At 26.3% G+C, this 21,138-nt stretch overlaps 3 protein-coding genes across 6 annotated transcripts; 1 reads left to right on the forward strand and 2 right to left on the reverse strand.

The window, feature by feature from the left end:
- Positions 1-1,395: 1,395 nt before the first annotated feature.
- On the reverse strand, positions 1,396-13,115 carry LOC127281370 (uncharacterized). The gene is made up of 9 exons (XM_051305059.1): positions 13,054-13,115; positions 12,419-12,604; positions 10,896-11,120; positions 9,938-10,063; positions 8,129-8,218; positions 6,915-7,011; positions 6,001-6,199; positions 2,159-2,240; positions 1,396-1,714 (listed from the first exon to the last, which is right to left on the reverse strand). The coding sequence occupies exons 3-9, from the start codon at positions 11,043-11,045 to the stop codon at positions 1,568-1,570; spliced, it is 891 nt and encodes a 296-aa protein (XP_051161016.1). The 5' UTR covers positions 11,046-11,120; positions 12,419-12,604; positions 13,054-13,115; the 3' UTR covers positions 1,396-1,567.
- Positions 13,116-13,427: 312 nt separating this feature from the next.
- On the forward strand, positions 13,428-15,563 carry LOC127281408 (DNA-3-methyladenine glycosylase-like). 3 transcript variants are annotated; one of them, XM_051305116.1, is made up of 6 exons: positions 13,428-13,597; positions 13,697-13,838; positions 13,922-14,057; positions 14,142-14,558; positions 14,636-14,794; positions 15,044-15,563. In XM_051305116.1, the coding sequence occupies exons 1-6, from the start codon at positions 13,563-13,565 to the stop codon at positions 15,424-15,426; spliced, it is 1,272 nt and encodes a 423-aa protein (XP_051161073.1). In that variant the 5' UTR covers positions 13,428-13,562; the 3' UTR covers positions 15,427-15,563. The 3 variants fall into 3 exon arrangements, with proteins under 3 accessions (XP_051161073.1, XP_051161064.1, XP_051161082.1); XM_051305107.1 differs by having other exon boundaries at positions 13,436-13,838; XM_051305125.1 differs by lacking the exon at positions 14,636-14,794 and having other exon boundaries at positions 13,438-13,838.
- A 95-nt stretch (positions 15,564-15,658) lies between these two features.
- LOC127281390 (vacuolar protein sorting-associated protein 18 homolog) lies at positions 15,659-21,113 on the reverse strand. 2 transcript variants are annotated; one of them, XM_051305090.1, is made up of 18 exons: positions 20,915-21,113; positions 20,556-20,688; positions 20,274-20,457; positions 20,026-20,183; positions 19,699-19,875; positions 19,548-19,595; positions 19,158-19,347; positions 18,914-19,035; positions 18,600-18,818; positions 18,395-18,511; positions 18,005-18,229; positions 17,423-17,923; positions 17,201-17,336; positions 16,854-17,078; positions 16,549-16,700; positions 16,367-16,464; positions 15,954-16,268; positions 15,659-15,875 (listed from the first exon to the last, which is right to left on the reverse strand). In XM_051305090.1, exons 2-18 carry the CDS (start codon positions 20,634-20,636, stop codon positions 15,812-15,814), a joined length of 3,012 nt encoding a protein of 1,003 aa, XP_051161047.1. In that variant the 5' UTR covers positions 20,637-20,688; positions 20,915-21,113; the 3' UTR covers positions 15,659-15,811. The 2 variants fall into 2 exon arrangements, with proteins under 2 accessions (XP_051161047.1, XP_051161055.1); XM_051305098.1 differs by lacking the exon at positions 19,548-19,595 and having other exon boundaries at positions 15,660-15,875.
- Positions 21,114-21,138: the final 25 nt, after the last annotated feature.

The following is a 21,138-nucleotide window of genomic DNA, read 5'->3' on the forward strand; positions in this document are numbered from 1 at the left end:
AATATTTTTAAATTATATAATCAGCAAATGACGCAAAGTGAAATTAACGTTATCTTCTTAAATTTCATTAATCTATGTAGATTGCGTGACTGTTTCACTCAAGGCCGAGTTCTAGATTACGACCTTAAGTTATCAAGTTCAGTTGCGAAAAAATTTTCAAATAGATAGTTGTAATTTTTTTTTTAAACTCATTACTGACGTATCTAAAAGGTCTTTAAAATCTACTTTAAAATCAGCTATGTACATTAATAAAACATGTACTATAAAAAACAGTGCTTTTTTAGAATTTCTAAAAGCAATATTAACCAAGAATTAATGTTAAAAAAATATTAAATACAACCTTTCTTTTAGTCTCAGTATGAGCCAAAAGTTTTGAACGTTCAAATAAACAAATTTTTTTTACAACTTCTTCAAGTACAAATTTAATTACAAAATATTGTTTTAAATGTATAAAAAGAAGTTATTAATTTAATATTAGTTTAATTTACTGTTTTATTTTACATTGACACTATAATTTTTAATAATTTATAGATTGAAAAAAATATTTTGTTCATTTAAACGTTCAAAACTTTTGGCTCATGTCTCAGTATAAAAAGTGAATTTAAAACTATTTTATTCTTAAAAATTAAAAATAAATTATTATCATTATTATTATTCAAATTTTAAATACTTTTGAAATTTAATTCACTTGCCCTTATTCCGGTAGGTCTGACCGCATACGGATTATTCTACTAAACTCGGCTGACTTTCATAGAAATTTATTTTTAATTAACTTGATGTACTTAAATGTTAATAAACGAATTAAACTGCTTTTAGTACGATTGAAAAAAATGAAAAAAAGTTTTAATCGAAAACAAAAACTATAATATCCTAAAAATATTGAGAAAAAAGTAACGCAGAAAATTTAGACCTACTTTCTAATTTTTTTTACACGTAATAAAGTAATGTGTAAATTTAAAAATCCATCAAAGAAAAATTGTAAATGTATTCATGTGTTGCTTGAAATTAAATTGGCTACATCTATCGCCCCCTTTTGTTTGTTACAACAAGGACACTTTCTCACCGAAATCAGAGTTCCTGTCATAGTTAAAAACAATGAAAAACATACAATGAAATAGACTTCAAGGCCGCCGTCCTACTTTCTCGAAACAGAATTAAAATCTCGACTCATTCTCGTTATATGTTTCATAATTATTATTTTTCTTTTTGAAACTCAAGTGAGACACTTTTCAATGATAATTTCCAATGTTTTAATAAGAATTTAAAACCAAAAACAATTGAACTTATATATTTAAAATAAATTTAACCAAATGAAGAATAATTAAATATTTTTTTAGGTAAAATTTACTAATATTAAATAAAAATATTGAATTAAAAATATGAAAAATTAAAAGTTTTTTAAAGCAAAGAATTTCCGTTGTATTTTTAAGAATACAGATGAAATCCATATTCCAACCATGTTTCCCGTTAAATTTAAACTAGTATATTTTTTTTTCTTTTCCAAAGGAAACGAATCTCTACATGGTCACAAAAAGAAAATTTAAGATTCACGGTATTAGAGCTGAATTTAGTAAACGGACGGTCGATAAAGTATATTGTAAAGATTGCTTCTCTGCACGTGATCTATTGGTGCTCCGTGTCCCGGTTTACCCCATAGACTCTTCCACGTATCGAAATGTCTCCGACATCTTTCCTTTTCCATTCGCTGTTCTTCCTTAAAATATTATTTTTAAACCACAAAAAATACATAGACTACACAAAGATTCGATTAAATAGAAAGCATGCGTGAAGCAAAAACGAAACGATAACTATATAAATAATATCGAATAATCTACAGCAGCACAATTCCTATAATTAATACCTATTCGAGATATTTGAGTCTCATTGAGAGACATATAAAAATAATTATATTAAAAGACATTTCAATAAAAAGCGCATCTATAACGAAATATGACAACAATAAGTATACCTAGTTATTAACAGACGTTTTTAAATCAAACAATTCTTTTTTGTTTGTTTCTATATGCATTATCGAAATATTATAAGCAAATCACAAATAAGAGAACGTAATAATAATTGAAAATAAATGTTGCATTGCGTTAAATGTAATTTCATATTGGTTGGAAGTTGAAAGAGAAATTAATTAATTTTAACTTACCACGTTTCTTTCTCGTTTTCGTCTTATTTGATCAGCGAGCTCTGCTATGTATTCTCTGTTGGTAGCGGCAAGTGCTCTCAAACTGCAAATATATTACAAACAAAATAGTAAATTTTAAAAAAGAGTTTTTACTTCATTAATTAAGTTACTGTTCAATATCAAGAGCCAAAAGTTTTGAACGTTCAAATAAACAAATTTTTTTTACAACTTCTTCAAGTACAAATTTTATTACAAAATATTGTTTTAAATATCTAAAAAGAAGTTATTAATTTAATATTTGTTTAATTTACTGTTTTATTTTACATTGACATTATAATTTTAATAATTTATAGATTGAAAAAATTATTTTGTTCATTTAAACGTTCAGAACTTTTGGATCATTTAATATCACGTATTTTAGGTGTATTTTGTGCAAGAGTTTGCAATAAAATCGTCTGCCTAAGAAAAATTGATTTTTTTTGGGAACTTTTTTATGGTTTTGGATGCATTTTTGGTGGTAATAGGTGTCTTCCTCTACTCGTATTGGGCTGTTAATAATTTTGTACACTTTATGGTGTATTTTGTGCAAGAGTTTGCAATAAAATCGTCTGCCTAAGAAAAATTGAATTTTTTTGGGAACTTTTTTATGGTTTTGGATGTATTTTTGGTGGTAATAGGTGTCTTCCTCTACTCGTATTTGGCTGTCAATTTTTTTCTACACTTTTAGGTGTATTTTGTGCAAGAATTTGCAATAAAATTGTGTGTGTAACGAAATTTCAATTTTTTTGAAAAATGTCAATGGAGGGGTTAATACTAGGGGTGTTTTTCTAATGAATTTTGGGTTGAAGTTTATGTTTTTTGTTAGGTATAATGTTTTTTTGAAGGTTTTTGTTTTGTTTATGCAGTATCTTGGTTTTTAAAATTTAGATGATCGTAATCGATGTGAACTTCACCGCCTTATAAATACTCTAAAATCTGTGTCTTAAAAGTGTTGCAATAAGTTTTTTTAAAAAAAACTATTCTACATTTATTTTTTGACAATGTTACAATATACACACAAGACATTAATTAGTACTGTTAAGGCTAGTTTTCGGTAGATAGCGTCGCAGAGTATCATAAACAACATTGCGCCTCTCCCTCGACTGTTGCTTCATAGAGTATTCCATTAAACGCTATCAAAGTGTCTCATTATACTGCCTCACAGTGCTTCCTCACATAAGTGGCATAATACATAACTCTATCGGACAATAAAGCAACTTTATCGTATCGCATATTGGAAATTCGTATCGATAACATATCAAGTGAACATCTTAAAAAAACCGATTTCAACAATCAATAACTATTTAAATTTTCATTTAATTTTTTTCGCATCAAAAAGATTTTTATTTTTTCAAATTTTCTATAAATAATTTAAAACTTTTTTTTAATATTTTTTAAAAAGATGAAAATCTTAATAATCTTTTATTACTAGTAAAATTTAGATTAATAGTATATAAAAATAAAAACTAATGAAATGTATCTTAATTTAAGTTGGAACATTTTTAAGACAATTTTTGTTGGTTTTCTGAGTAGATTTGTTTATTTATTTTTTTAATATGCTAAAAGAATTTTATCGTTTTTTAGATGAATATAAATACATTTATCATTAAATTTGATAAATAATAATTTTTGTAATTTTTGAGATGCATATGTGAATTGGATTTTTATTAAGTATTATGCGATTTCCTATTACTAGCCACATACAGTGTTGATGAACTGTGGGGTCAACTGGCTGATTATCTGTAATGTAGTTTCATCCCTCGAGTGCCATGCAGACCTGACCAACACTCTCCACATCTCACGACATACGCCAACGTTTGTCCAACGTGTCATTTTATATAAAAAAAATTACTTAAACCATTTAATTAGTTTTAAGATAAAACTAATTCTCTGACAAAGATTAATGTCATGTATTATTTAACAAAAAAAACTTTAAAATCTAATTGAAATTAAATATCTTTTAGATAAAAAAAATAGATTTCGTTGAATAATAAAAAAAAAGATAATTATTTATTAATAAAAAAAAGAAAAAATTTTTTAAATTAAAAAAAACTACCAAAACTGATAGAAATCAATATTGATAAAAATATGGAATTTCAACGTAGTTATAATTTTCTCTAAAATAACATCGAATTTAAAATTCTGCTAAAAGAAACGTTAAATGTGATATTATTTAGAAAATATCATAAATTATTAACAAAATAAATTTTGTTTTTTTAGTCGTTAAAAGAATTTTTTAATTAAAAAATAAGTTGAATATAGTTAATGTCAAGATTTTGAAAGTTTTCTTTGGTTGTTCATTAGCTATGTAAGTGGTTTGGAAGTGACATTAATATAAGTCCAGAGAAAGTTAACGGGAAAAAAAATTCTGCACAAGCATGATTGACATTTTGCGTTTTTGACCGCAGGCTTCGTTCCCTAATTGAGGTAATTTAATTACTTTTACTTCGCGAAAGTTAATAACATTGAAAGTTGCAAAAGTTTAAACAAGTATTTTACCATGTAAATTTGTTTAAAAAATCACTACTTGAGAATTAAAGATCATAATTTACACTCTGAGAGAAAGTTATCTCATATTCAGAGAAATATTCCGTTTTTAAATGATTCTTACATTATCCTCTCAAAAAAAAACAGAAAATATTTATTTAGCTCTCAGAGAAATATAGTTTTTTTCTGGGTACAATAATTATAAATTTAGAGATCTCTTGATTTTCTGTAAATTGTCATATATGGAAAACGCTTTTTTAAAAAACAGAAAGGATATTCTTCATTTTATGCATAAAAGAATCCCCCACAAAGATGTGAAAACGCTGAGTCTGATACCTATCTTTTATGCAACACTTCGGAAGGATTATTTTGGTTAAACGGTAATCTTATACTAAATCTCGCCTTTCTGGTTTCGTCGAAAGCATATCATATCCTAGTCATATGCAACATGCGGTATTCAGATTATGGAATGAATTTCCATAAATAGTAACAATTACTTTGTCGTAAAATTATGAGTAACTTTTGTTATTATGAGTATCTACTTTAATCTATTAAGAAAACTTAGCAATTCAAATATGGAACATATTTTAACCAAGAAAAGAACCTATATTAAAAAAAAAACATTTTTTCTCTTTATGGTTTCAATTTTCTCATGTTATTAATTCTATTATTATCCCCAATATATGTGTGACATTATTTTTATTAAATATCTTTTTTTAACATCAATTTTATCTGAATCAAGACTTTCTATGTAATAAAACTATTTCTGATTGGGCAAATAGGCTTTTGAGCTAAACTCGCTCAAATTCTGACATATCACATGTTTTTCCTTTTTATAATTGAATAGAATGTTACATAAAATTAATAATATATTGAAACAAGAAAAGGAAAAAAATTCAATCAGTAGAAAAGAGCTCACATTGTCGAGCGCAAAAGTAAATGGAACTTAAAAGGAAAATAGTAAGTAGAAAACTCTATGTGTTGTCAGCCGTTCGTGTGTTAAATTAAATTGATAACCACAGCGACATGGTTATAAGTGAAAGGACTCGAACAAAAGACTATTTCTTCCATTTGCCATAAAAGTATACCTTGCACACCAAAAAAAAAAAAAAAAAAGAAAAAAAATTCCATTATAAAACCGGGTAAATATAGTGAAAAATTTCAGTGATAAAATTTTTCTTTGATTCTGTAATAAAAAAATATTTAAAGACATTCTTCGTCATCGGTGGGTTTTTCTCATTGTTTCAATCAACGCAAAAATTGATTGAAAAGCAGTCGTAATTTTTTATTTTACGAAATTTAGCAGATTATATAATATTAAGAAATGTGTAACTCACGTTTCTAAAGTGTAACTAGATTTTCTGGCGTCAGTGATGAGATGTCGGATGGGCTGCGATTGTGAATAATGCCTCCTACATGTCAGAAGTGGTACCAACTCGACGCCACCGGTGAGGCGATAAACCTGAACCTCCTCATTATACGCTTTCCCTGAATTGCGTTCAGTAATAGGACCTGGATGAGGGTCCGGGGTAATTCCTACAATGTAACAAGAGAAATTTTAACAGAGAAATACATCACTTCATTCCTCTTTCTGATTAAAAGTGATAAATATTTATGTACACGAATACTACAAAATATCACAGTATTTTATTTTTAAAAAAAACTTGAATAATAATCAGGATTTTTTATCTTATTTTAAATTAATACTAAATTAACACTAAGAAAAATTAATTTTACTAGACATAATTGAAATTTTTACAGAATGATTAGAAAATTTTATCATTTTTGTTTTTTAAATAAAAAAATTCTTGTTTATCATAAAACAATATAGTAATAAGTTTTAGTACAACATTAATCAATAACTACTTTTGTAAAATTTTGTAAACATTGTACGACAATAAAATAATAGATCACATAATCGGTAACAATAATCGTACTAGATCAATAAACAATAAATTCTGAAATATTAACGCTTATCCTAATTTTAGACATTTTGTGGATACTATGTTATACATACAACAATGTTATAGCAAATTTAACACAAATATTTATGATGTTGTCACACAAGATATTAACAACGTGCAATTATCAAGTCATAAATTATGAATTTTTCACACCATATGCTTTATACAATGTTCCAAATTTCCAAAACTGATTAATTTTACTGGTATAGTTTGTAATAATTAAATTGTTTAAAGTTAATATCAGCCATTTCTATTAATAAATTATTATTAAAAAAATTTTTCATTACCTTTTCTAGCATTGGCATCGTGCAATTTATTTATCTCAGTTGATGCCTGGGGATTTATTGGTTGCATACTTTTAATAGCAGATTTTGTCATCCATCCCTAAAAAATAAGAAAATTAAATTAGTTTTTTTTATATTATTAACACATTATTGGTAAAATGCAAATAATAAATTGATAATATGTAATTACAAAAATTATAATTTTAGCCTCGAGTTACATAATTTATTTATATATATTCAGTGGCAATATCATATTTGTAATATATATATATAAATATATTATATATATTATTGTTTAACTATAAATCAATTATATATTATTTAATTAACTGCATTGCCTGTTTATTATAAATAAATCAATAAATTAATAAACTAATCGCATACATGATAATATTTCCATCTTTAGATAAAATAAATAGAAAATAATCGATAACAAATTGGGTCAAATAAAAATAAAAAAAATAAAATACAAAATAATTTAATTAAATATAAATTACACAGTAAATTATAAAGAAAAATTTAAATGTGTTCTTGACTGAAAGCATAGCTTATAATTCAATAACATTGAACAATATAAAAAAAATTTGTTATATTAACTTATAATTTTAATAATGTATTTACATATAAATTTTAAAATGAAATCCGCGGAAAAAAATGCCTATCTTTTTTTAAATAGATACTATCTGTTAAGAAAACCAACGAAAAACTCGATATTCATCTATCAAAGTCCTTCTTTAGTTGCTTGGCTGAGAAGCAGTTCAACGTTTACAGACAGAAAATAAAATAAAACCTTCCCATAAATCAATCGACTCTAATTTACCCGATTAGAAACAATTTCGAAAAAAGAAGTCAGCTGCAAAAAATTATTAAATTTCATTAAAAAATGTCACGACTTAAGGTTTTTGAAAATCCAAATAAAAAATTTCCTTCTATAAAAGAGTTGAAAACTTTTTTACATAAAAATTTTGCCTTTTGACGCATTTTCTCTAAATCGTAAAATATTTTCAAAAAATTAAATAATCGATTAATTTAAGTAAAAAATCAGGCAGACCAAAAAGAAAAAAAAATTTAGAAGAAATTATAAATTCTAATGAAAGTGAAGAAATAAACAAAAATAAACTTTTTACTAAAAATTAAGTACAACTCTTTATAACTTGATCCACCTGATAAAAAATAAAATTCATCTAGAACTACGCATATAACTAAGATATGCGTACCAGTGATTCGAGAAAACGAACTCCCAACAATTTAGGATCTCTCCAAGGAGCTCCACCAGGTCCAGGACGACCCCATGGAACGGAATTCAGCTATAGGATTGCACCACAATTGAAATACAGTCTTAAATAGTTAAAAACCCATCTTAACGTGTACTCTCCAAAAAGAATATGGCAAAACTTGAAAAATATTTCAATTTTTAATATTAAAATTTAATTTCTTCCTTAATAAATTGTCAATAATAGATTAAATAAAAAAACTGTTAATATTCAAAATAATATATGAAAATTGATTTATTTATATATTATTAAATGGGATAGTGTGATGAATATATGCCGATTCCAATCATCTTTTTTCAGTATCCAGTTTAACAGAATCAGTAGAGCTTTTCATGCCAGAAGTCAGTTGGGAAATTAATGAACTTTATATCAACGTCTCACTGAGTTGCTGTCAATGTCTTTTTTTTCTCGTCACTCAAACGATAACGACAGTGAATCAATCTATATATCATCAATTAGATTTTTAAATAAATTTCTGTATATAATTCTAATATATTATTTCAGGTCAAAAAAAGTAAGCAACAGTGTCAAAAAATAATTTTTAAAAATAAATTAATGAATCAGTTATAAACTTTCATACTTGTTTGAATAAAACTTACACAATTGTTAATCATTTGTTACAATTATTTTTTAATAATAGTTCTGTATTTTTAAATTTAATTTGATAGAAAAATTTTCCGCACACTTGCACATAATTTTTCATAAAATTTTTCCCAACTTCATTCGTGTACATGTACATGTATATATAAAATATTAACAGATTATATATATGAGAACATGAACAGATATCTTTGGAACAAGCTAAAAATTTGATTGAAAATCGATGAAGAAAATCTTCTAGGAAAACGACAACGTCGTCTTGGAAGAGATCGCAAAGAGAAAACCGTGTCAAATGCGTCATATCGAATAATCCTTTGATGCGAAAAGCTCAAGAAAAATAAATAACGATGTCATTTCAAATCACATAGCATGCTTTACAGAAAAAGATATATACACTCTATATATATACACTATGGAACGCAGAAATTTCTAAATATTCTTCTCCTACCACCGTGTTAAAAAAATCAATGATATCTCCAAGAACCTGCAAGCGAGAGTAGAGATTTGCTTGACTACCATGTGTTTGCTTCATTTAAAACGTTACCTTTGAAATGATATATGACTCGTAAATACGCACTACTCATGCATTTTAAAGCACAAAATTATATAGAATATATATACTTTTGAGTAAAAATTTCTCAACATTTTACGTGCTACATCAAGCTTACATAATGCATATGCAAAATGTAATTGAATATTTTATATTTCATGTTTTTAAAAAGTTTAAATTTTTTTATTTTACATATAAACATTATATATGTCTAACTAAAATTAAATTTAAAAAAAGAGAATTTTAAAACAAATTTTTTAAATTGTCCAAATTGTATGATAAATTATCTTGGATGTAGATTTTTTTCACATATTCAAAAAGTTTATATCTCTATTCCTATACATTTTTATTTCAATATCTCTTGACATTTTCATAAGTACCTTTTTACTTTTAAATTGAAATTCAAAAAATATTATATGCACGTTTCAAATTTAACAGTTATGTTTTTAAACATCTTTTGTAATAATTTTTCATTTTTAAAAATCAGACGAAATAAATTCTATAATCATTAAATATCTCTAAAACTTCAAAAAATGATGAATTTTTGTATCAAAACATATCGATTGTTTAAAATTTAATTCTAATGCTCAATGTAAACTCACCATGTCTTGAGTGTTTACTCGCTCTGATGGCTCGAGTGGCACATTCTTCTTCCGCAAAGTTGTCTCGCATGGAGCACCACCACCAGGTTTTCCCCAAGGTGAATAACTCTTCAACATTGCCTGCAACTAAACAAACACATTTCAATGTTAATACCAATTTTTTATTATAAAAATGTCTGAAAAGTACATTGTTCTTTTCTTTAAATTGCGCACTGAACATTCTTTTCACAATAAGAAAAACATATTCTTAATTAAAAGTCAAAATTTGAAATACGATTTTTCCACGTAAAGAAAAATAAAAAATATATTTATCATATTTTTCTATAAAGAAAATATGTTTTTTTCTTTCTTTTCTTTTCTTTTTAAGCCTATTTATAATTTAAATGAATAGATTCCGCATTTTGGAATCCATTCCTGGAGTTTCCAACTCAAAAGACCTTTTTTAAAAAAACGTTTACAATAAAAAAAATGAAAAAATAATGTTAATTTTTATTTGCAGAGGGGTAATTTCAAACAATTGAGATATATGTAATTTCTATTAAAATATATGTTACGACTCAGAAAAAGTGACATATTTTTCGTGAAAAAGAAAACTAATAAAGAATTTCTACATATATTTCATATATATACGTGAGCTTATTTCTTCCAGTAATATGTAAATTATATAGACATAAAGTTAGCTATGTAGCATTTTTCCTTGTATAGACCATAAAATATAGTATTGCCTTCAAGTCCAGTTACTATTTCCCATAACCCAAGGACTTCTTTTTTATTATTTTTACACACTTATACGTTACACTCCGAAGGATCGAATCTTATAAGTTGAAGATATATGCTATATATAAAGAGAGAGTGAGAGTTTGGGGGTGAGAAGCAAAACGGAAATGGCATGAAAGAAATGTCCTCTAACGGAAAAGTCTTAAATGGTACTTGACGAACCTTCGTTTACGATACATACTTCATATTGCTCGCGGTGTTTCTGACGTTGAAGCTCCTCCTTTCGGGTCTTCCACAAGAAAGCTCCTTCCTGTACAACCCGACGTTCCTGCTCCTTTCGTAAACCTTCCTCTACTTCCGGAACATACGTCGTTCCTCGACATTCATCCATAATTAGCACGTCTCTCTTCAAATTTTACTGACTCAGTTATTTAAATCTTCAGGTATGCATAAGTAAAAAACGCACCTGAATAAACAATTTAAATGGTGAGAAAAAATTTAATAGTATAATCAAAACAATATATTTTTTAATCAAAAAATCATTTCTTTAGTCATTATTAATTTTAAAATTAAATGAAAAAAATCCAATAGCTTTTATTAACAAATTTTCGCACTGTGGAAATTTTCTTACATTTAATTATTTGCAAAAAAATTTTTAACTCAAATAAAAGATATTTACAAGTTTTAATAAAAAAAAGTATTGCTTTGGTTTGATTATATTTTGAATACAAATTTTTTTTTATTTGTATTAAAGAAAGGATGTTTTTAATAAAAATTATACACATAATTTCTATATTAAATATACAACTATATTAAGAAAAAATAATCTAAAGAATAATTTTAACGAATACATCTTATGTCAAAAATAAATCACTTCTTTAATTTTCGGAACATTCTTTTAAACTTGGAAAGCCTATTTTATATCAAATATTATTCATTGTAAAATGTCAAGGACTACATGATAGGTTTTAGTTTAAAGACTATAGTTGCCTAGCACAGCCAACTACGAAAACACGCGACTGCCAAAGCTTTCGACTTCTAGTAAAATAACCCAGAGTGTAGTTCGCGACGTCGCTCTCAACATACCAATCGTGGTTTACAGGCGTACAACGCAAAATAATACACCGATGAATAGTAGATACCACGACATTCCACCCTCCGTGACCTTTCAGGTCACGTAAAATAGTTTAAACTTTTCGTGCCTGACTGAATTATTACATTTATTGAACGGAAATATTAAAAAACAAAAACAAAATTAACACTAATAGATGAATTTGGTTAAGCGAGAATTAAAATTATTTTCAAAATTTAAAAAAAAATATTGCCCATATATTTATAAAATAAAAAAAATATTAACATTATACCTTTACTAAAATACAAAATCTTGATAAAAAAATATATTTAATACCATTTCGAATCTTACTGAAGATTATTCTGACTTTAATCCGATTGTGTTTCGAAATATCGAAATTTCTAATAAATTTACAATTACAATTTTCTATAATTTGGGACAATGACAATGAAAGTAATTGATAAGTTGCAATCATTGCAATTAGAAGAATATTTTCTTTAGGTTATGTAGCCAAAATTTGCCACAATACTTTAATAAAACGAGAATTTAGCTCTATTATTTAAAGTTTAGTTTAATTTATTTAAAATAGAGAACAATTATGCAATAGTAATTAAGGTTATGTTTGTTATATGTATACGATCAAATTTTTATCAATATATATATATTATTTTCATAATTATCAAAAAATTTACCTTAGTATAACGTTTTCCTTCCAAATTTGAGATTCTTTCACAGCATTTCATTCAATTAACCCTCGGAGATCCCTTCTCTGGGTTGTAAATCGAATTTGAAATTCGAAATACCTACAACCTTTCAAAAAGACCGAGTATTAAAAGAATGGCATATGCTTTCAGAATCTGTTCCGATCGCCAATGGATCTGTAAAAGCAAATAAATCAACACTGATTATACTCAAACTGTAAATATTTATCGAAAAATTTAACAAAAAGTTTCATCAAACTGCTAAGGAAAACTGAAATGTTGCAAAAATTCTACCGACGCCATCTTGAAAAAAATGCCAAAACCAAATTTTCACTTTATCGGTCGGTACAATTTTACGCATATTATTGACCATCACTGTATTTTTAACAAAAACAGATAAATAATTACCGAAAACTCAATATTATAAAAAATATTTCTCGCAAAATAGTGTAGGAATGCAACTACCTTATATGGTAATTGCCCTTGCGGAGCACGGCAAATGACATATTTCATATTTGAGCAATATCCAACACATTATTTTACATTACTTTAATAAAATATTGCTTCTTTCATCTTTAATTAATGTTGAGACACAAAAGTTTTATAAAAAAATAGGAAATAATTACCTTTTTCGATCGAAAAATCAGGAGGAGAAAAAGAGACGCCATCAATTCAACGACAGTTGAACATGTATGAACATCGACAATATCCAAGAACGTGATTGGTTGAAAAAACCAAGGATGGGGGTCAAGCGTAGGATTCTGATTGGTGGACAAATTTACTCCACTCATCTTCGGCACTTCCTGTATTTAAATTTGAGAAGTCAGAAATTAATTTACTTGTGTTGCAATGATAATTATTGCTAATATATTAAATTTAAACATAAAAATAACCTTTTAAAGAAATATTAGAAATTTAATTCTAAATAATTCATTTTTGATCAATTAAGTTAAGCTAGTGCTCAAATAAATATTCTTATGAATATATGAATCAGTTCTACCAACTACAAACTTCAATGTCCTCAACAAAATGACACACAGTCAAACTTAACCTTAAACAAACATAAACAAATCAGTTAAATACCACAGAGATTTAAAAAACAATTAACTCTTCTATATTTTAATTATATACAAAAATGGCAGTCAAAATTCAAACTTTAAATGTTTTCAAGTAATATAGTTCATAATTATAATAAATATTTGTCTTTATGTACTTACATGTACACTTACATCAGCAACTCAACAGTAGTTTTAATTTCAATTATTTTAGCAGAATGAAAAGAAAAATGTCTACAAAATTAAATAATTCAATTTCAATCGTCAATACCAGTGAAAATGACTGCCAATCAAGACAAGAATGTAATTCAGAAGAAAAAGCTTGTCAAAACTTACCACAAATTAAAAATTTTGAGGTAATGATTTTAATTTCCATTTTTGTATTTTTAATATAAATACTTGAATATAATAATATATAACTGAATTTAATCCTTTACAGAAATTTCATGTTTCTGATGAAGAGAGTCAGAAAATTATATACAAAATTAAAAATAATAGACAGTCTGTGATAAATATAAATGGAAATCAAACTTTAAATTTTCCTGTGAAAAAGAAGTTGAACTTTAAAAATCTCAGTAAGAACATTAACATTTTAATGATAAAATAACTTATTAATTTTTTAATTATTAATATAGAAAGTAATTTTTTACTATTTATAGAAAAACATTTAATTACGGCTGGTTCCGAGGCTCATGAAAAATCTAAAAATAAATTCAAAACAGTCGTAAATTTGGAATTAATGAAAGAAGAATTGAAGCAATTGGAAGATCCTCCTCTAACACAACGTGATAAGGATTTAATGGCTTCTAGACTCACGTATTCTTTTTTTGATCAACCTTGTGAACAATTGGCTCAAAATCTTTTAGGAAAAATTCTTGTCCGAAAATTAGAAAATGGAACAATTTTGAAAGGTCGAATTGTGGAAACTGAAAGCTATTTAGGAGCCATAGATAAAGCTTCACACACTTATCAATATCGCGTTTCTGCTAGAAATTTACCCATGTATATGCCGCCAGGAACAATTTATGTCTACTTTACTTATGGAATGTATTATTGCTTTAATCTTTCTAGTCAGGGTAAGTTTCCAAATCTTTGGTACAAAATTATTTTTTTTAAATCAAAAAATAAACAAAGAAAAACTTATAATATTCAGAGCCTGATTCACAAGTAGAAATCAAATCCATAGAACCATTAAAGGGTTTAAGTTACATGGAACTTTTACTTAACACTAGACAAATAAAGGGCCAACAAGAAAAAGAAATGGTTGAAAATATTAAAAATTATAAAACACAAGATTTGTGCAATGATCCTGGTAAAATTTGTACCGCTTTCAATATCGAGAAAAATATTTTCAACAAAAAACATATAAGTCAATGTCTTGATCTCTGGATTGAAAAAGATTGCAACATTGAAACGCATCTCAAAGAAAACGATTTATCTGAACAAAAGTGTTGATAAAAGAAATTAGCATTTAATAAAATTACAGTAAATTAAAATTAGAATTAATTAAAATTAGATTACTTAATAAATTATTGAATAAAAAAAAAATTATAATTTTCAGGTGATGGTTGCGCAGTTCTCGTTCGTGCCCTCGAGCCAATTGAAGGTATTGAAGAAATGGAAAAAAATCGTAATTCAATCAAAAAATCATCTTCCAAAAAATTAAAAAAGGAATTTATATCTCACGAATTGTGTAATGGTCCATCAAAATTGTGCATGGCTTATTTGTTGGACAAAGGACACAGTAAATATTCATTATGTTCTTGGAAAGGTTTATGGCTTGAAGAAGATAATTTTAATGAAGAAAAAATTAAAATTATCAAGTGTAAAAGAATTGGAATTGAAAGTTGTGGAATAGAATGGGCAAACAAACCTCTTCGATATTATATTCACAATAATAAGTCTGTCAGCAAACGAGACAAAATAGCAGAAGCTAATTGTTAAAAGAAAGAACTGTATAATTTATTGTTTGATACTTAAAAAGTGATATATTTTGTTTTTATTTTTATTTAACAAATTTTTTTGATTTCAATATGATAATTAGTGAACAAAATAAATTATTTGAAATCAACAAGAAATTATTTTTTTTGTTTTATTAAAACTTTATTTTCTTTATACATTAATATAATTTCAATTTACAAAACAACAACTTATTTGTACAAAATAATATGGAAAAGCTAGGAAAACAATATTTCCGTCTTAAATTATATGTGGAAATCTTCTGAAACATATTTACAATGAAATATTTTTATATTAATCGTAAAATTCTGATTTTTTTCAATGAAATAATCTTTCTAATTCTAACATCATTTTAAAGAAAGCATTGATTTTACGCCCATTCCTTCATAACTCGTTCGTAATCTTCTTCCTCAATAAATGGCTTATCAATCGACCTGCAAAAGAAATTTGATTATTAAACAAAATTACAATTCTAAAAAAATGTATGAATGCTTAGAAAGTAGAAATCTCACTCAATCATTAAATCTCCACAATATAAACATTCGCTGGCTATTAAATCATCGATATCCGCTTTTATTTGATCTTTCGTTGACAATGATGCCGATCCATCTGTGGAAACAGTCTCATCCGATTTGCCCGACATTAAAATTAATTGTTTCTGAAGATCGGCCAATTTTGTTTGTTGTTCAATTGACAACATTGGCGTCAATGCAGCGACTAGACAATCGCTGTGAAATCTATGTCCACAAGGAAAAACATAAAATGGTCTCATCAAAAGTTGACCATCACAAGTATTGCACATATCTTTTGCATGAACAAAAGTACATCTGAAATAGAAATTATAATTGTTGCAAAAAAATTATTAATTAAAATTAATATGATATTACTGCATGATTATTCACAATAAAATTAAAATGTTATAAACCTAGTTCTAAATGCTTGAATATCCTTTCGAATAATCTCAGCCGATTTTGTAGCTTCTTCCATTTCTTCTTTGAGATCCTGGATATGCTGATTATATTCCTATTGATTACATAAAAATTAAGAAACTTAATAAATTCATAAATTAAATCATAATCATAAATTAAAAAACAGTCTCTATTGTACCTGAAGAGAGTTACAGATTGCTTCCTTAAAATGATCAATGGTTACAAAATCGGAAAAGAAAGGTAAAATATCTTCTATCCTAACTAAATCACATTGTTGAAGAAACTTCATTGCTTCTTTAATATCATCTCGTTCTCTCACCACGTGCTCAGCTAAAAAATTATATTTTTTTACTGTCTTTTTTATAAAATTATGAATTAAGTTTTAATTAAATTTTTGTTCATAAGATTAAAAAAATTAAATTAATTTTTATTTATAATTCAGTTATTTCTTTTTCCATCATTATTCTATTATAAATAAATTACCAATTTTGAGCCATAATTTTTTTCTCAATTCAACATCGTCATGGTGTAAAGGAACGCCAGCAATCTGTTTAGCGAGATCAACGCTTATTGTGAGAGCCAAATCGACTGCAGTGGTCCATAAACCTAATAAAGCTGACAATTGAACGCAAGCTTCCGTTAAACCCGCTTCTTGACATAATCGCAAAGCATAATGAACGTCATAATGAACCATGCTAACATCTTGACCTAAAAATAATAAATTTTTATAAAATGGAAAAATATTTCCATTAAAAATAAAAAATTATAAGCAAATAAATTTAAAATTCTTTATGGAAAATAAATTTGGAAAGAAGAATAAAATTACGTACCTTGAGAACTTATGTACCGCATCACTTCACTCTTCTTATATCGAGCGTAAAGAGATAGAAGAAAATTGTGTATCGCTTGCTCTTCACAACTTTGATTGTAAATACAAGACTCAAGATACATAATTATTTGTTGAGCCTGAAATATAAAAGAAAGTCAAATTTTTATTTAATTAAAAGTTGATTATTTTTAAATTTTGCAATTAATTATTAAAAGTCACTCACATGTTTCTCGTCACTATTACAGGAAACTAATGCAGGAAGAAGTTTTGATGACTGCAAATTCGATCCTTGGGAAATTAAAGCTTGAACCGTTGGTTTCGGTAATTCTTGAAGAAGAGTACCGGCAAATTGATAAAATAATTCCTTGTTTCCTTGCTTTTTTAATACTTCCAAAGCCTCCAAATAATTATTTTTATATAAATGTTGTCGAATTACCTCCTCGTAATTACGATGCATCACTGTTAGATTTATAAGATTATCTTTATCACCGTGACTCGCCATTAAACTACATATTGTACTGCGATTCTTTCTTATGCATTCCTCGACTTTTGGAATTTTTAAAAAACTCTCAAATTGTTTTTGCAATTCTTCGTATTGAGATTTGTGACGTTGGAAATTTTGATCACTTCGTAAAACACCCATTTCATTCATAAATAGCTCCACCACCCAAACAACAATCATTGTTGTTTGAGTTTTGTCCTGGGGCTTCAAACTCTTCAATTTCTAAAAAAGAAAAAAAAATTAATACAGTGGTTTACTTAATATATAAAATTCATTTTTAAAAATTGGATAAAAGATTCTTACAGCTTCCAAAAACGATTTTAGTGCTTTAGTTTCTCGCTCTTGTAAAAACTTCAACGATATCTCTTCGAAAGAAGAATAAGTTTCAGCGTAAATTAAAGCACTTTCCTCGTATTTTTTATTTTTAAAAAGAACTTCAGCTTTTTTTACGAGAACTTGATCACGATGAATTGGATTATCTTTGCAATAGATTTTGGCTAACTCAAATTCTCCTTTCTCAACGTATACCTAAAAATTTTAATTAAAGATATTATCAAATAACAAAATCAAAAATAATAATAATAATAATAATTTTTAAAAATTATTCATCAATAACTTTGTGCGAAAATTATTTAATAATAATAATTTTTTAAATTAGAAAATTATAAACATAGTTAAAAAGAAATAATTTACCTGCCAAACATTTCGATCTTCTTTCGTCACCTTGTACTTGAAAACCGCCCGCTCACTATAAGCCCAAATTGAACCCGTGATTGGATCTCTGGTGATGTTAATTAATTTCCCAAAAGCCTTGAACAATTTAATTTTTGAATGAAAAAGAAATAAAAAATTAATTTAATAGAAAATTTAAAAAAAGAAACAGTAGATCAAAACGTACATCATTATACATATCCTCGAAAATAAGTTCTTGATTTAAAATAGAGATTCCTTTGACATGATCAACGTAAAGAAGAAGTGCATGAAATTCTGTCAAAACAAAGGACAATGGAGCTTTCGGTGGTAATTGTGAGGAATTTCCACTCAATGGACTTACTTCCGGACAAGGCAATAATTGTTGATTCATCAATACGTTCTCTGGATCTGACCATGGATCGACCTGAATTTATAATTATAACAAATATTTTAAATATTATTATTTATAATTATGAATTTTCATTTACATTTTTAAAAACAAATTGTTTCTATATATACCTGTGCATACAAAATTCCAGATTCTGTCAGCCAACCAAAAGATTTTGGTACAACTCTCGGAGCGGGATAGAAAAATTGCATTCTTGAATACGCTAGAGAACTTTCCAATTGATTAAAACGTTCTGAAAATTGCAAAGACGAAAATATTATAAATATTACATTTTTAATTACAATAATAAATTGTGAATGAAAAATAAAAATCAAACATTTCTAATATTGTATTATAGTCTATAGTAAGACTGACCTTTTATATTCAAGTATTTACTGAATACTTGATGAAGTAATGGTTTCTCGTCAGGATTCGACACGGACCCAATATATTGATAAATTCTAATCAAAGTAGTTACAATAATAAAATATTTATCGGTATTAGGAATTTTATGAAATTCTAATCCAGTAATTGGTGGCTTGCTGTCTCTTCCAATGTCAAAAACCTAAAAATTTTACAAATACATTTGTCAGCTCTTGACTGAAATTAAAACTTATTTTTTAAATTATTTAGTAATTAATAATTACTAATTAATCATCTATTTTATAATCCAAAATTTGCTTTAATCAATTAATTATAAAATTTAATAACGTTAAAAAAAATGTTTAAATTTACAATTAGAGAAAACGTTAATAGTTAACTTACCAATCCCTCTACCTCTTTTGTACCATAAAGAGGTAGATAATTAGGAAGCTTGGTAATGAAGGAAAGAATTTTTTATGAAATTTGTATTTCTTAAAGTGTTTTGTCGTGTTATAGAATAATTTTGAAATGGTTAATTAAATGTAAGACTTACTTGTCGCCAGTATTGTTCTAAATTAGTTGCAAAAATTTTTTCTCCCTCCAAACCAATTTCTGTCTCAAAAATTAGTCCCCTTGAAGTTCCAAGTAAAATTGGTCCCGAATTAGTTTCCGAGGAATTGCCAAAATTCCAACCAACAGCCGTAATCTCGTGACCTCGACATTTCGCAGCCTTACGTAGACAAATTAAAAAACAATATTTTTTCAACATTTTAAAAAAGAAAAAAATTTATTTTTCCTACATTTATACAACTTATGTCATTAAACAAATAGGCATTTTAATAATTTCTAAACAAATAGTACATAAATCTTTCAAATTTACCTGTTTCAATTTTGTCGTTTTTCGATGTAAATAAAATAATTCCGGCAATGAATTATCTCCTTGTTTCGTTTTCGTACTAATTAACAAATGTTGACCTAAAGGATCAAGATACAAACCAGATAATATCAAATTCCCAATATATTTAGAAATGTTAATCTCTGTAAAAATATGATAGTGTTAATGAAACAATAATAATTTAATAATTCTTAATTTAAAAATAAATAAACATGTATTTTTTTAAATGTAACCTTCTGGCTTATCTGGATGTTTCATATCAATTCGAAGAAGAATATTATTAGCCATAGCAATAGCAATAAAATTGTTGCTAACGCTCAAGTGTAAAATTCTATCAGAGGGCATAAAATTAACCTTCTGTTTGGTAAAAATCGGTCCATCATCTGTAAGTTTCATTTGTATCAAACCGGTTGAACTCTATAGAGAATAATTCAATTAAATTATTAGTTAATAATATCCCATTAAATAATTAAATAAAGTTACTTAATTTATAATTTTTTTAATGATGTGCTTACAATTTCTGGTTTTATTGAAGGCGGAATATTTTGCATTGACCTCAAAGAAGCCTGTTCGTATTGATCAAATATAGAAGTCATTTTTGAATATTTTATATCTTCCTTCGATGAATAAATATTTAAAAGTGAAAACCTAAAATTAACAGAAAAAATAAAATGAATTGGAAAACTTGTTTCTCTTAGAAGAAATTTTATTTCATAGGGTATTTTTATTATTAAAATAAATGAAAATTAAGAAATATAAAAATTGATATTAATATAAATATTAAGTACAATATAACAGAAAGAAATAATTAAAAATAATTTATATGAAGTTAAAAAATAAAATAATATACTTTTGGAACATTTATCAAACTAACCTCGCCCACCAATGAGAAACATTATTCAAGTTTTTGTATTGATTATAATTGGAGTTTCTTTTAATCACATTGTAAAACTTTGTTTAAACAAGATAAATATATTGACAAAATATAATAAATATATCCAAATTAATCGTAAAAAATGATTAACAAAGCAGAATGAGCCGAACTGTCATACTGTCAGCTGTCACAATTATACTTGTGGTGGCAGCACTGAAAAAACG

The sequence above is a fragment of the Leptopilina boulardi genome, unplaced genomic scaffold (assembly GCF_019393585.1).
Source record: "Leptopilina boulardi isolate dan_hultmark-lab unplaced genomic scaffold, ZJU_Lbou_2.1 LbouV2_112, whole genome shotgun sequence".
Taxonomy (NCBI): domain Eukaryota; kingdom Metazoa; phylum Arthropoda; class Insecta; order Hymenoptera; family Figitidae; genus Leptopilina; species Leptopilina boulardi.

Bases quoted from the DNA above. Each gene is read 5' to 3' on its own strand.
- LOC127281390 (XM_051305090.1), bottom strand. From the start codon at position 20,636: ATGACTTCTATATTTGATCAATACGAACAGGCTTCTTTGAGGTCAATG. The intron at 18,230-18,394 runs GTAAATTATTTC...TAAAATTTTTAG, and splicing joins AAGATCGAAATGTTTGGCAG to GTATACGTTGAGAAAGGAGA. The intron at 15,876-15,953 runs GTGAGATTTCTA...TTTCTTTTGCAG, and splicing joins TGTGGAGATTTAATGATTGA to GTCGATTGATAAGCCATTTA.
- LOC127281408 (XM_051305107.1), top strand. From the start codon at position 13,635: ATGTACTTACATGTACACTTACATCAGCAACTCAACAGTAGTTTTAAT. The intron at 13,839-13,921 runs GTAATGATTTTA...AATCCTTTACAG, and splicing joins CACAAATTAAAAATTTTGAG to AAATTTCATGTTTCTGATGA. The intron at 14,058-14,141 runs GTAAGAACATTA...TACTATTTATAG, and splicing joins GTTGAACTTTAAAAATCTCA to AAAAACATTTAATTACGGCT.
- LOC127281370 (XM_051305059.1), bottom strand. From the start codon at position 11,045: ATGGATGAATGTCGAGGAACGACGTATGTTCCGGAAGTAGAGGAAGGT. The intron at 8,219-9,937 runs GTGAGTTTACAT...GCAATCCTATAG, and splicing joins GAGTAAACACTCAAGACATG to CTGAATTCCGTTCCATGGGG. The intron at 6,200-6,914 runs GTAATGAAAAAT...GTTACATTGTAG, and splicing joins CGATGCCAATGCTAGAAAAG to GAATTACCCCGGACCCTCAT.